Source organism: Chelonoidis abingdonii, chromosome 2 (assembly GCF_003597395.2).
Source record: "Chelonoidis abingdonii isolate Lonesome George chromosome 2, CheloAbing_2.0, whole genome shotgun sequence".
Classification (NCBI taxonomy): Eukaryota; Metazoa; Chordata; order Testudines; family Testudinidae; genus Chelonoidis; species Chelonoidis abingdonii.
In genome coordinates, this window is record NC_133770.1 from 48910211 (window position 1) to 48925920 (window position 15710).

Consider the following 15710-nt stretch of genomic DNA (forward strand, 5'->3'; position numbering starts at 1 on the left):
AACCTTCTTTAGTATCCCTGCACTGTGGTGGGTTGCTGTTGTTCTCCCTTACCTCTGCCCCATAGGGATGTTAAATTTTACTATGTTATGGTCACTATTACCAAGTGGTTCGACTATATTCACCTCTTGGACCAGATCCTGTGCTCCACTTAGGACCAAATCAAGAATTGCCTCTCTCCTTGTGGTTCCAAGACTAGCTGCTCCAAGAAGGAGTCATTTATGGTGTCAAGAAACTTTGTCTCTGCCTCCCCTCCTGAGGTGATGTATCCAGTCAATAGGGGGATAACTGAAATTCCCTCTCCCATTGAGTTTATTTTATAGCCTCTTTAATCTCCCTGAACCCATGCACAGTCACTATCACAATCCTAATCAGGTGGTTGATAGCATATCACTACTGCTATAGTCTTACATAAGAATGTCCATACTGGATCAGAACAAAGGTCTATTTACTCCAGTATCCTCTCTTCTGACAGTGGCCAATGTCAGGTGCCCAGAATGAATGAGCAGAACAGGTAATCATCAAGTGATCCATCCCCTAACACTCATTCCCAACTTCTGGCAAACAGAGGCTAGGGACACCATCTCTGCCCATCCTGCCTAATACCCATTGATGGATCTATCTTCCATAAATTTATCTATAGCTTATTATTTGGGGATGGAATTAATATCCACAGAGTCTATGGTACAGTTTGGTTCATTTAAGATTTTTACTTCATTTGATTCTACGCTTTTTCACATATAGTGACATATAGGTAGATGGACATGGCCAGAGGAAAACTCTTTAAATAATGTGTCTGATGAAATGGGTATTCACCCATGAAAGCTTATACTGCAATACGTCTGTTAGTCTACAAGGTGCCACAGGACTCTTTGTTGCTTTTTACAGCTCCAGACTAACACGGCTACCCCTCTGATACTTGATCTTTAAATAACGCAACTTTTTTAAAGTCTTATGTCAGAACAGCACTAGTTACAGGAGATGTCTATTGTTATGCTGTGTTTCAAAAGGTATGCAACTGACATGATAAATTGAGCACCAATTCCAATTCAATTTCTGTCTACATTATATAGATCACAGCTGCTCAGGTTACTGTAGCCAGGCAGAAGCCATGCTGAAATTAGGCTGGAGCAGCAGAACTAATCCTTCTGCTCTGGAGGATACACTCAGGAGAAGAGCAAGTTCAGTTCCATTCGCCGTTACCTTAGGGCTTGTGCTGCACAATGTCAGCACAGTTTTGTTGTGCTGAGGGAGGGAGAAGCAAAGAGGAGACTGTTCAGGAGCATGGATCCTTGTGTGGTATACATTCCTGTTCTTTGTGGCAATGTAGATGGCAGAAGGACAAAGATCCAGCATGCTGTTGATCGTCCCTAAAGCCTTTGGGGATAGTATTCTAGAAGTCACTGTGCAAGACAACCCCTAAGGGGCAGAGATTAAGAAAATTAAAAAAACATTTTCTGCACCAAAGATCACTGTTTCATTGAAAAGAAATGATAGAAAATGTTTACCATAACTGGGTTAGATTAAGTCCATGCCAATGCCAAAATCAAATAAGGGAAACCCAACGGTAATTGGTCAGATACAGAAAAGTTGTTCCATAATTGACCATTATATTGCAGACTTTATAAAAAGATACATTTAAGTTTCCTTGTACAGACACAATGGTCCAATTTCATCTTTGGTGGAACTCCAGTGAAGTTAATGATTTTCTCCAGGAGGAGTTTGGCCCTGCATTGTGTTGTAATGTCAATGAGAGAGAGGGGAAAGAGCGGTGTTTTGAGATGAAATCTGAAAAAAGAGAGAGAGAAAGGAATAAAGATAAAAAAAAGTCTTTTTTTCCAGAGGGCAGGAACTGCAGAGAAAATTCTCCCACCAGCCACTGGCAAGATTGTTGGAGGCAGATAGAAGGTAGCAGTAATGAGCTTGTCTGAGAAACTAGAACAAGATCATGGATAATTTTTAATTGGATGTGGAACGCAAGAGACATTCCAGATTCTGTAACCTTTCATAGGAAGTAACAAGTGAAGCATACTCACAAATGGTCATATGATGGCATAAAGAATCCTGAAGGCCAACAGCACCAGGACCATAATCATGAGGATTCCAGGTGCCATGGTAAAGCCCCATTAAAGATAAAAATGTGACAAACTCAATTTTCTTAGCTACCACATCAAATCAGCATCCACCCACCCACCCACCTGCTGCCCTATGTGGGATAAAGGGGACAAGAAGTCAGAGCTAGACAGTAGGACACAGATAAGTGCCACTTCTTTCACAAGTCTTCCCAGGAGTACAGAGCTGAAGAGGGGCAAAACTAGGAATAGCAACGGTAAGACAGGAATTCCCCACCTAAATGTAATGTTGAAACAATCTCATTAATGTAGTATTTGCTTCCCTCCACATCTGAAAGTGGAAGATTCAAGGTCAACCTGTGGAAAAGCAGCCCCTGGTAGTACATCATGAGCCAGAGACAAGGCAGAAGTATGGAGTAGCTGAAAAGGCCCTGCGCCTGCAATGTTCCCAAAGATCTGAGGAGGTAAGCCCCTCCTACTTACGTACAGGAGAACCCACATCCCAAGGGAAGAACTCATAGGAAATTCCATGAGTTGAAATGCACCAAGAATCCTGTCCTTGTATGTGGAAGTATTCCAAAAGGGTACTACAATGGACTGGAGGGGCTAATACTGCCACATTTGAAGCATGGTTAGTTTGAAGCATAATGGTATTACAGCAGCGATGGTAAATTACTAAATTGCTTTGGCACTTTAATCTCAAAGTTAGCAGCTTGGAAGAGTTCCCTTACAAATGCTTTACTAACTGCCAATTACAGTACATGCTGGTTGCCACCGAGAGTTAGCATTTGCTTGTAGTTACTGCAGCTGCTTGTATTGTAGTTATGAGAATATATTTTAAAATAAAGTCTCACATCAAAAATGTAATTTAGCATTTTAGTCAGAGTTCACTAGTGGATAGATACTTTTGTATGAAAAGCAAACAGGAATAGAGCCAAAGTCACAAATGGAGTTGCACCTACCGATCATATTACTGTATCAGTCGCTGAAACCCGAGCACATGTCAGACTCAGTGAAATGCAGTTAAGCTGGTACAATCAATTCAAGGTCTGGTCAATGACTTATAAAGCTGCTAGCTCTGCTTATTATTAAGGTTGCCCAGCACTACTCACTATAAGACTAAGATCAGTGATTTATAACTTTGGTAAAATTTTAACGATTTGGGCAGAAATTTTCCATGGCTGGTTCTCTGCCTCAGCCTCATTGTGGTAGAGGTTTTTTGTTTTAATTTCAGCCAAAACAGTCCAGCTGTTTCTGAGAACAAGATCAGGGAAAAATACATTTTCCCCATGTTAAATTCTAGTGACCTATGCTTTGAGAAGTTCTATACCCTGGGACTTGAAATTTACAAGGGTCTGGGCCTGGGATTGTGTCTTTTGCTGTACCTGTGAAAATCTACTCAAGCTTAGCCAAGTTATAAGCTTTTGAAAAATTTCAAGTTGCATGTGCTCAATAGAGACTTGCACAAATTTAACAGCTAATAGCGCCAGAGATTCTGTCCTCACTGAGCTTGCTCCAGCCTCTCAACTCCTATTGCTGACAAGACAGCATACGCGCCATCCCCACAGGCAAACAGTTAGAGATTTGCCGCCCAACCAGGGCCGGTGCTACCATTAACGCGAACTAGGGGGTTGCCTAGGGCACCAAGATTTGGGGGCACCAAAAACCGATGCCCCCAATTTTTTTTTTTTTTTACAGCAGTTCCTCCCAGAGCACGGTGGCTGCTCCACCTTTCCAGCTTCCCAGGCTTGCAGTGCCAATCAGCTGGGAGGTGGGAGAATTAGAGTGGGGGCGGTGCGCTCGGGGAAGATGCAGAGCAGAGGGCTGGGTGGGGGTGCCTCAGGGTTGGGGGGGGAGTTGCTGCAGGGGGCACCTCAGGGCTGAGGGGGGAGAGCTGCCACAGGCTGGAGGGGCGGGGTGCAAGGTAGATGTTTTGCCTAGGGCACGAAACTTCCTTGCACCGGCCCTGCGCCCATCCCACGTGATCCTCCTCCCTTTCAGGCACCATCACCTACAGCCTGACCCCCCGCTGGCCCCTATAAGCACCCCCTCCACATCTGAGTGGCATTGCAACTTGGCATGTGACATTGCAGCACTACTCAGTTTTGACTCAGCCAAAGAGTGGCTGGGCTATGACCTGGGGTGGGTCCTCCAGTCCAGAGCTAAGCCAGACCTTTCTGTAACACTGGAGTTCTGAGCTGGACCAGGGAGTCGGTCTCACCTGTGCTCTCAAGGTCCTTCCTGTTGGCACCCTGACAGCACAGAGGAGGAATCCATCTGATTAGAATGCAGAGGGGATAAACCCTGACCTGGGAAATGGGGGACAGGGAAAGCAGGAGTCTGGTGAGACTGGGATGGGATGAGGTGGAGGGGGGCGAAAAAGAAACGCCCAGGCTAGGCAAGGAGATTTTGACTAGGAATCAATGAGGTGCAGTGGAGGGGGAGGAGAGACATCTGACAAGGAGCTGCAGTCTTGGGGGTACTGGGCAAAGAAACTGGGATGAGAGGGCTGGGAGAAGAGCCAAAGCAGACAAGGAGCCAGGTTGGGGGGGAACTAGGACTGGGAGAAGCAGTCTGCGGAATCAAGACGAGGGTGGGGTAAGCAAGGAAAATTTGTACTGGGAAAGAGACAGGACTGGGACAGGCTGAAGGGAAAGGGGCACAAATGTCTGTGCCCACTACTAACTATTCCTCCGTGAGCCTGGGACAGAACCAAAGATTCCTGACTCTCTTCTGCTGTCAGCAAACATCTGTGAAACCCACTAACAAATTGTTTCATTCCCCTCTAGTGCTAGTCCACATAAACAATGACAGCCTGTAGTCTTATATAGAATAAATATGAATTAAAGAATTAGTTACCTTAAGTTTGGTTAAGGAATATATGTGTTATAAAGTAAGGTCCTGACTAGCAAGCAGAAGGATGGCCTTGAAAATGAGTGATAAGACCAGAAGAAATGAAGTAGGGAGGATGTCTGCTTCAAAAAATAATAAAATATGGGAAAGTGTTTTTTGTTGTTTGTTGTTGTTTGTTTTTTTAAGAAAAACAAATTGGGTCTTTGACCAGCAGGGGTGACTGCACGTGATTTTAAATAGATTCTCTTTGTCTTATCTTAAATTGAACTAAGTACTCTGAAAAATAAGGCTTTTGTCATCTCAAATGATCTGGAGAAAGGGGTAAACAGTGAAGTGGCAAAATTTGCAGATAATACAAAATCACTTAAGACAGTTAAGTCCAAAGCAAAGAGTTAAAAGGGATCTCACCAAACGGATGACTAAATTTCATCTGCCATTTTTTTGCCCAATGTTGATAAATGCAAAGTAATGCATGCTGGAAAACACAGACCCCATCATTTGATATGTATAGTGGAGATTAAATTAGCTGTTGCCACGCAGGAAAGATGTTAAAGTTACCATGGATAAGTCTCTGAAAAACATCCACTCAATGTGCAGCAGCAAAAAAGCTAACAATGTTGGGAATCATTAGGAAAGAGAGAGTAAGACAGAAAATATCATATCTTGAATCTGGCAGATCGAGCCACCCCATCTCAAAAAAGATATTGGAATTGGAAAACGTACAGAAAAGGGCAACAAAAACAATTAGGGGTATGGAACAGCTTCCATATGAGAAGAGATTAATAAGACTTGGAATTTTCAGCCTGGAAAAAAGACAACTAAGGGGGGGATATGATAGTTGTCTATAAAATCATGACTGGTGTGAAGCAAGTAAATAAGGAAGTGTTATTTACTCTTCTCGCAACACAAGAACTAGAGGACACCAAATGAAATTAATAAGCAGCCGGTTTAAAACAAACAAAAGGAAGTATTTCTTCACACAACATACAGTCAACCTGGTGAACTCTTTGCCAGAGGATGTTGTGAAGACCAAGAAGCTAACCTGGTTCAAAAAAGAACTAGGTAAGTTCATGGAGGATAGGTCCATCAATAGCTATTCACCAGGATGGGCAGGGATGCAAAACCATGCTCTGAAGTGTCCCTATCCTTTCTGCCAGAAGCTGGGAATGGGCAACAGGGGATGGATCACTTGATGGTTACCTGTTCTGTTCATTTCCTCTGAAGCACCTGGCATTGGCCACTATTAGAAGACAGGATACTGGACTAGATAACCATTGGTGTGACCCACTATGGCCATTCTTATGTAGAAAGACAGAGGAACTCCCATCAATATTTGTTACTATACACATGTAAATACGCTGCACCACACACTGTTTATTGGATACCTGTGAGATTCCAATACAGGGCTGCTGTGTAGGAGACACATTTGGAGACACCACTGGTTTCCCCAAGAGGGAGGTCTCTATTTAAAAAAAGAAAAGTTTCACAAGTTAACTGTGCTTTGGATCAGTTCCAGGGAAGCCAGAAAAAAAAGGTTGGGGGAGCAAGGGGCCATGCTCCTCCCACTTTTTACCAGCAGACAGGAGCAATCAGGGGCTGGGGGCCTCAGGCAGAAGGGTTGGCATGGATGCAGGGGCAGCATGGGGACCGGCTCACAGTTTGGGTGCCACTGGACCCCCCCCCCAACCCCCGCTTCCCCGCGCACACACTTTTAGGGACCTTCTACCAGTCTTGATCAGTTCCTTCCTTGCTCTTCCTTACAACAGAGAGATCAGCTACTCAGAGCACAAAACCCAGATTGGATTTCACCCTCCTACCTCTGCAGATAGTCTTTTCCAAGAATTGGATGGGCAGTTCTACAGCACTCCTGTATTCTGAGAGATTGTCCTTCCAAATGGAATTTCAGGTACTTACATGTGACCAAAAACCTTTCTCCACCTGGCTGCTGCTGGTAGACTGGGAGAGGCAAATCAGAACGTAAGGCGAAGAACCTGCTGGATAACCCTCACTCCAGGATTGGCCTCCCTGCTCTGAGGTTTGCTGTTGCTGTATGGTGTCTGTCTTCCATCTCCAGCATAATCTGCTGATTCATTTCTCTCCCCCTTCAGACATTAAAATCCCTTCTGCTCCTTCACAGTAATTGAAACAAAAGCTGTTAGTGGCATTATATTCATGAGCAGAATACTTTGAACACTTGAATCAGTAACTCCAGGGGGAAGAAACCACCAGCCTTTAACTTGTATTACCAAGACCATTTGTACATACACTTAACAAAAAGGCTGCACAATGCTTCTACATGACAGGAAAATACTGTTATAGATAAATCATTCATGTTTACCACAATGAAGACCAGATCACTAAACACAACTATTAATGCTGTCAAATTAAGGCCTATTATTAACTTACTTTTATTTTTCCCCTGCTAAAGATCACAGACTTTCTTTGTGTTAGTGACTCAGTCTTTTTTGTTCTCTAACAGGAATAAGGAACCACCTTATACCAAACTACTGATCAATTTTCATCACAACTGATTGCTTTATCTCAAGAAATTATTTACTTGGTAGGGAGCATTTACACAGAGCTAGATAAAGAGCTTTTCTCCTTTTTGTGGGCCATGACTGTTTAAAAGTAAATGTCAAAAAAATAATTGGTTACTGTAGGTTTATTTGAAGCTGTGAAAATGTGACTGCTCAATTTTTTCCCATTATATATAGCAGGGATCTCACACTCAAATCACCAGGAGGGCCACACGAGGACTAGTACATTGGCCCAAGGGCCACATCGCTGAAACCTTTTGATACGATACAAAAGTATAATAAAAAACGAAGAGTAATACAGTATGCTATTAAAAGTCAATGTATTAACCTTTTAAAAACTGTAATGCAAAAAGTCAGTGCTAATTTTGACAGTCATTTAATTTTTGGCCACTTAGCTGGCAGATTTTGCATCAACATTTGGTTTTGTTTCAGGATATCAAACCTATCTCAGTGTTGCTTGTAAATGTTCATCAGTGAGCCGTGACCTTACAGATTTGTTAATCTTCATGGAAGATAAAAGCTCTGTACTTCCAAACATTGCCATTACCCCTGCTGAAGCAGAGGGAGCTGTCATGGGGACTGATGGGCTAAGAGCCATTGGCCATGAGCATACGCTGAACTTCACAGAAGGCAACTGGCAGCACCTTTCAGCCTCAGGTCACAGCCCAGAACAGCAAAGGCTGGGATGCAGGTTTTGAATCCGCTACCCTTAGGTCATCTCTCTGTTAGAACTTCCTTTGTGCAGAGCTGAGGTGCCTTCTCCTCCCACTGAGACCAGTGGGATCTCAGGGTGCTTAGCACCTCTCAGAACAGGCTCTGATAGCACCTGCATTGCAACAAAGCCCTGAAGCCAAGGGGAATGTCAGGAATGATTCAAATCAGCCACAGAACAACCCTCTCTCCCAGACAGCTCCAAGTTAATCCCCCCTCCGGGTCTTCCTGTGAATCCTGGCTTCTGTGTATCTGTTAGACTGCAAGCTGCTTGAGGTCTTACCAAGCACACTGCTGGCACCTAATGAAAAGAGGGGTGTTACCAAGGGAGCTAGGGGCCGGGCTGGGCGAAGTTGAGCGCTGAGCTGAGCCCAGCGAGGGGCGCCGGGGGTTGGGGGCCAAGCCGGGCTGGGCTCGGTGGAAGGGGATTGGGGGCCAGGCCGCGCCGCGGGAGGCGAGTACCTGCGCTGCAGTTCATGCAGCCGGCGCCGCAGCCACCAGAGGGCTCGCTCCGGTCCTCCAGCCTTCGGGCCGCTCCGCAGCGCCGCTCCCAGCAGCAGCAGCAGCAGCAGCGGCCGCCGGCGGAGGAGGAACGCGCGGCCCAGTGCGTGCGGAGGCCGGGCTCTGGTGTGCTGCGCGGGGCCGCGGCCCGGGTCGGCGCCGAGGATGCCGCTGGGGCTGAAGCCCACGTGCAGCGTGTGCCGCAGCACCTCCTCCTCCATGTGGAAGAAGGGCGGCCAGGGCGAGATCCTCTGCAACAACTGCACGGGCCGCGCCGGGCCGCCCGGGCCCGGCCCCTTCGCCACCACCTCGGCCGCCGCCCAGCACAGCAACGGGGGCGGCGGCAAGCAGGTCAGGCTGCCGGGCGCCCGCTGTGCTGCACTAAGGGGCCGGGGTCCCGGGGCGGGGACTCCCTGGGGGTTTACACGGGGCGTGGCACCGCCGCGGCAGGCAAAGAGCGGAGCCCGTAGCCGGGCCTGTCGGGCTAACTCGGAACTCACACGGGTGCGTCGCTGTAAGGGAATCGTGGGAGCCGCTGTCGGGCCTAACCCGATTTTGTGGCGAGCCCATTTATTGAATGTCTGACCTGGGGGCCCGTATAGCTTCATATCCCCGCGGCACCCGCAACGTGACCTCTCCTTCCCCGCTTTCTCGTTTCATTGTCCGCCTGGCAGAGCAAACAGGAGATCCACCGGAGGTCAGCTCGGCTGCGGAACACAAAGTACAAATCTGCCCCGGCTGCGGAAAAGAAAGTTTCCACTAAAGGCAAAGGGAGAAGACACATCTTCAAGTTAAAAAACGTAAGGCGATGGTGGCTAATGCTTTGTGCTTATTGTACTTACACTGTGTAAGGCTTGGCCTACGCTACCACTTATGTCACTCGGGGATGTGAATAAGCCGCCCCCCTGAGCCATGTAAATTCAACGACCTAAGGGCTATGACAGCGGGAGAGCTGCTCCTGCCCGCACAGCTACCGCCTCTTTTACAGAGGTAGATTTATTATGCCCACAGGAGAACTCTCTGCCATCTGCATAGAGCCTCTTCACCAGACACGCTACAGCTGCATTAGTGCAGCTACCCAACTGTAGGCTTCTAGTGTAGATTAGCCCCAAGTAGCGTTCGCTGCCACCCCTTTTGACAGACAGCTTGGGTGTTGCAGTCTTCTCAAAGCAGCGTCCCAACATGTCAAGGTAATCCAGATCTGCAGACATATGTCATTTCTTCAAAGAATTACTCCTTTTCCGCAGAAAATCAAATTAAACCCAAACTGAGTCCAGCTTGCTGTCCCAATTTCTGGCTCTGTCCCTTCATTTTTGCCAAAATCAATGACTTAAAAACCCAATTTGCCCTTTTTTTTTTTTAAATAATTTCAGTTAAATACACATTTATTTTTTGAAAATAAACCTGTAATTTAAAATCAAAATCGAAAGTGACAATCTGTGATAATGCATTAATTTATTATAATTAAAATAATTTAAAATAATATTAATATATATTTGCTGCTACGTTTTAAAGAAAGTCAAATCATTGAACTGGTGGAAAACACTGGCTAAGCATCTGGAACTAGAATTTGCTGAAGTGCTAAACTAGCTTTTGGCAGCAGTAGCCTCCTCTTCTAAAGTTGCAGAGAGAATATTTTCTTTAATTCAGTTTATTCAACTAGTTCAGTTAAATACGAAGTCATGCAAAGTTAAGAAGCCAATTAGAAGTTGAAAAAGGAGGAAGGATGCTTTTCCTCTTCCAGTCTATGAACAAAAACTGCAAGATGATGAGATCTAGTTTTAAAGTCTTAGAGAACAGGGTGACCCCAAACAAATCAGTTAAATTCACTAACTACAGATAATAATTTTCATGTTGTGTATTTACAATTGATTTTTATTCAAGTTTTTATAAACTTTTTTTCTTATGAATCCAACACATTTAAGGTAATTTTATTTAAAAAAAAATGCCATTTTTGTGCATTTGTAATTTAATTTGAATTTCCATCCCAAAAGAGCTTGACACTAATTGCAAGTTAAAAAGAATCATCTATCATGCATTATTCACCATTTTCTAACACAATAAAATATTAAAATGAATAAATGTAAGTTAATCCATATAATAAATATGTATATATATCTTCCTGGTTAGTAAAAAAGCTCAAAATTTACTGTACAGCCTGTATTACAAATCAACATGTTTGATGGATGCCAAGTAAGAATCAACCTTTCTTTAGGAAAATAACTTAAAAGGTACAAATACAAAACCATTTAAATCAATTATTTAAACAAAAATTTCCTGCTTGCTAATTTAAATCATTATTAAAAATTGCTTTGATTTAAATTTAATCCACTCTAATGTCTGAAGACATGTGCATTTGACCTTATAGTTTCTTTTGCAATTTCATTCATGCAATCAGTCTTTAGTCAGGATAAGATATGGTTGCAGTCTCAGGTACGCAGGTTTGGATTGTCCCTAGCTCTGAGCAGCGTGAACAAACCTGTTCACATGTCTCTGTGTAAGGGGTCATTCTGCCTCTTGGTTTGAACTGAGTTCTCAAGGATCTTGTGCTTTCTTCTCCTCTCCCCCACTTCCATGTTTAACAGTGAGACTAATCATACAAGTTTATAACCAGCCTTTCTCTTTAAAACCTCATTTTTGAGATAATGAAAGTTAGTAGGGTCATTTTTAATTATTATAAAAATGGAAATATTTAGAGAAATTATGTCTTGTCCTTTCTTTTTTGTGTGAAGATTCTGCGTTAGTATTGTAGATTTGCTAGAATTTTCTTTCCTATTTCTCTAGAAAACAATGACATTTTCTTCATGAATTTTTCTACCCTTGTAACTTCTGTTTTTATGTTTTTGTTTATTTAGCCCATAAAGGCTCCTGAGTCTGTATCTACTATAATTACAGCAGAATCCATCTTTCATAAGGTATGTATGGTTTATATAGAGAAAAAGATGTTCTTCCTCTAAGACTTTCAAAAGTTATTGCAGATAGATAGTGAAAGGACTTTATTTACAAAAAGTTTTCTTCCTTTCACGAACTGAATTCTTGGGGAACCCCAGCATCAGTGTGTTGTATCATTATATTGCTGCCCCCAATCATGGAAAATTATTTACCCCAGAAGTTTTAATCTTTTTTTCTCTCCAACGGTTAAGCATTAAAATGTGTAATTCTTATAAAGAGAACCAGCTTTTTAATTGGGAAAAAAATTTCAAAAACACACTTGTGAATTTTTATGAAAAAATGTCAGCTTTCACTTTTCTAACGTTGGGAACCAAGCAAAATTGACATTTACTTTCAGCAGTAGTTCAAATTTACTGTGGTGGGTCCTATTTTAAGTAGAAGGTATATCACAAATATAGGAGGTTGTCTTTGTGTAGTTCTGACTTCAAGAAGTGTTGTTGCAGCCAGTGGGAACGCTCTAGAAGTTTCAAACAAGGGAACAGTATATATTTGACAAGTCAAGGAAAGAATAAGCCAAATTTAAAAGGGAACGAATGTTCTGAGGAAGTTCTGTTGTCAAAATACTGGTGTATCTAGCACTTCTATGAAAATAAATGATGTTCTCATATTTGCTTCTTTAATAGGATGTCTGAGATGTTCTGTTTGTAGCAGTGTCCATAGCTGGGACAGCGCTCAACCATATATAGTATTTTTTTTTAAAAAAAGCAAGGGTGTTCTTTGTTTATTTTTATTTTTTTTTTCCCCAAAGGGAAAAATCAAAACTGGGATTACATAAGTTATCAGTTATCTCAAAGACCTGTTGACACTACCAAAAACCTGTTTGCTGGCTGGTTACTCTTTGTGCTGCCATGTGTATGGAAGACCTTGGTCAGTGATCCACAACTTCTGATCTAGCTGTTGGGGACAGCATGTAGACTAGCTATTGTGGTGCCCTGAAGAACTGTACTTGTATTAGTGAGGCAGTGACTGTCCACTTCTGCAGGATAGGCACTCCGGCCACTCGAGATTAGGTGACCATACTATGAGTGAAGAATAATCCCATTTTACAGCACCCTTTTTCCTTCGTTTGAATGGCTGAATTGTTGGAGCGCTTGGAGAATGGTGCAGTTTACCTGGACTGGAGATGAGGTCTAAGCATTGTGCCTGCAAATAAATGGTGTAAGGGAGGGAAATCTGGTATTTAAAGCATCCTTAAAGAGAGCTGAGGAAAGTTCCAGGCAGTTGCTAGTAAAATCGGGTTTTTTAAGAAGTAATTATCTGTATCTCTTCCAGGGAGTGTACTATCAAATTGGAGATGTTGTTTCAGTGGTTGATGAGCAGGATGGAAAAACATACTATGCTCAGATTAGGGGGTTTATTCAGGACCAATACTGTGAAAAGAGTGCAGCTTTAACATGGCTCATTCCTACTGTAGCCAGTCCCAAAGACTGTTTTGACCCTGCATCTTATATCATAGGTAAGCGCCAAGATTTCCTATTATAACTTGTATACATGGCTACACTGGTACAAAAACCCCCTTGTATAGACTATGCCTATCTGTGGTGTAGTTTATAGAATACTTTGTTGTACTCCCTGACCATCATTCGTGTAGTTTTTCGGCATGGATCCTGTGAACACAAAGCACAGGAATAACTGTGTGTGTGAGTAGTCCCATTTGAGTTGAGTGGGATTACCTGCATGCATAAAAATAATCACAGGCATAATTGTTGTGGGCTTGTGGACTTAATTATCATAAACTAGCTCTAGAGAGATTAGTCCTGGCTGATAAAGTAGGCAACTTACTATATAAGCCCAGATTCTCCCCCTTGGTTTACAAATGACCCAGATTCTGTGAAACTCACTTTGGGTGTATAGGGGGATTGTGGGGTAAGGGGGCCTGTGTGACATAATTCCAGAACAGTTTCTGTTACATCAAGTATGAATATATTTGAGGAAAAATGAGCTGGATATGCAGTTCAAGCACAGAGGGCAGCTAAATTCATTACATATATTTTTTCAGCTCTGCTCATAACTACTGGAAGAATGCGTCAACACTTGAACACAGAATGGAACAAATTTTAAAAGGCTTTTACAATATTGGCAGGGTTTGATTGAAATAGTAGTGTTCTCAGATATTGCTGGCTGTTGTTCCATATTCTGTTCATTCTATACATAATGTGAAAAGCTTAAAAGTGTACTCCTGGGGGAATTTGTGCTACTGTGTGTGCAGAATTCATGTCCCCTGTAGATTTCTTTGCTTCCCAGCAGAAAAATGACTTTCTGACACGGAAGCAAAAGGAAGCTGCAAGAGCAGTGATGCACTACTCCCTAGCTGCACAGGTACATTGTTTCTTGCAGCTGGTGGAGAGGTAAATCACTGCAGGGCTGGGGACACCTCAGCCAGTGGCTCCTACTGTGAGCCGGGATTAGCTGCTAGTCCCAGCTGGTCTGGAGGCAGGAGAGTATGCAACTCCCTCTTCCCCTGCAAGGAGTGGCTGGGGATGTGTCAGACCCACCCCCAGAAACCTCCCCCAGCTGCAGGAAGATCAGCATCCTCTCCTGGTTTCTGCCTCCATCGCTCCTCAGCTGCGGGGAGAGAGTTCACTGTACAGAGAATTCCTCCTCCATCCATCCAACCCTGTGCATCTGGACCTCTGATACCCAGACACCCTTGCCAAGCCTCACCCCATACAGCCAGAACTCCCCAACTCGCCATACCTGAGCCCCACCCCAATGAACCTCAACCCCTGCATCTGGACCCTCACCCCGCACTCAGACTACCCCCCACTGAGCTTCCTGCACTTAAACCCCCACCCCCTGCACCACCCTGAGCCCCCACATTCAGACCCCCATGCCACTGACCCCCAACTAGCTGCACCCAGTCCCCCACCCCACCATGCTCCACTCCCCAAGCACCCAGACCCCTTGTGGAGACCTCCATACCCAGAGCCCTCCACTGAGCCGCTCCCACTTTCACCTGGAAGCTCCTGCAGAGTCCCATTGCACCTGCACCTGGAACATCCCCCTCCAATGAATCTCTGTGCATTCAGATCCCCCCACACCTCGACCCCCCCCGCCCCGAGCTGCATGCACCCAGATTCTCCCACACAGAATCCTCTAATCCCCACCTGGATCCCCCCACACCGAACCCCTCCACACTTGGATCCTGCCTGGTTGAGCCTGCCTATCGCACACCTGGTGTACCTGGCACAGAGGAGAAGAGCCCCAGGGTGTTCCTGGGGCAGGGCCAGGCCTTGTGCTGGGGCAGGTTCAGCCTCACCCCTTAGTCCGTGTCCTGGGGGTGGAGAAGCTGCAGGGTGATCTCCCACCTTTGTACATCCAGTGGCCTGTGCTTCCCACTGCCATGCTGGAGCCTCTGCATTTATTTATTGACAAAACTTGCAGAATTTTAAAATATGGTGTGCAGAATTTTTAATTTTTTGGCACAGAATGCCCTCAGAAGTAAAAATGTTACGTTGTTTTTTAGGACCAGAAGAAGATCTTCCAAGGAAAATGGAATACTTAGAGTTTGTTTGTCATGCACCTTCAGAATATTTCAAATCTCGATCTTCTCCCTTCCCCACAGTTCCTACTAGACCAGAAAAAGGCTATATCTGGACTCATGTCGGACCTACTCCTGCAATCTCCATCAAGGAAACTGTTACCAACAATTTATAATCTTTGTCTGAGTACCCTTTAAAAGTATATTAGTTGTATTTTCAGCCTCCATCTGTACATCTATTACAAGAAATTAGATTTTTTTTTATAAAATATTTGGTTGGCCACATGGATTATAGTGGTGTTATTTTTTTAAATTATCTGACTTCTGAAAGAAAGTTTTCTTATTTGATGCTTTTATTTCCCTCCCTTGCTCCAATTAAAGCCACTTATTTTGTCACTGGTGCTTGAGTATGAGAAACTGCACATTTTGTATTTTCCTCTCTCCTGCCATGAGTTAGTGATTTGTTTCAGTTGGCTGGGCCTGTAGTCTTCTGATCTTGCCACTATCTTTTACAAAAGAGGACTAGCACTGTGTGGAGTATTTTAAAGAGCCATCACTACCCACACAGCATATTGTAGAACTAAGGTAGTGTATTTTTGTTCCCT

General features: G+C 44.0%; 1 protein-coding gene and 1 long non-coding RNA gene across 3 annotated transcripts; one reads left to right on the forward strand and one right to left on the reverse strand.

The window, feature by feature from the left end:
- Positions 1 to 1657: 1657 nt before the first annotated feature.
- LOC142046194 (uncharacterized) lies at positions 1658 to 7034 on the reverse strand. The gene is made up of 3 exons (XR_012655093.1): positions 6741 to 7034; positions 6309 to 6385; positions 1658 to 1786 (listed from the first exon to the last, which is right to left on the reverse strand). It is a non-coding gene; the product is annotated as an uncharacterized LOC142046194 (long non-coding RNA).
- Positions 7035 to 8735: 1701 nt separating this feature from the next.
- Positions 8736 to 15394, forward strand: GATAD1 (GATA zinc finger domain containing 1). Of its 2 annotated transcripts, none has more exons than XM_032798109.2 (5): positions 8736 to 9023; positions 9347 to 9472; positions 11528 to 11587; positions 12897 to 13080; positions 15091 to 15394. In XM_032798109.2, the coding sequence occupies exons 1-5, from the start codon at positions 8838 to 8840 to the stop codon at positions 15279 to 15281; spliced, it is 747 nt and encodes a 248-aa protein (XP_032654000.1). In that variant the 5' UTR covers positions 8736 to 8837; the 3' UTR covers positions 15282 to 15394. The 2 variants fall into 2 exon arrangements, with proteins under 2 accessions (XP_032654000.1, XP_032654001.1); XM_032798110.2 differs by having other exon boundaries at positions 15190 to 15394.
- Positions 15395 to 15710: the final 316 nt, after the last annotated feature.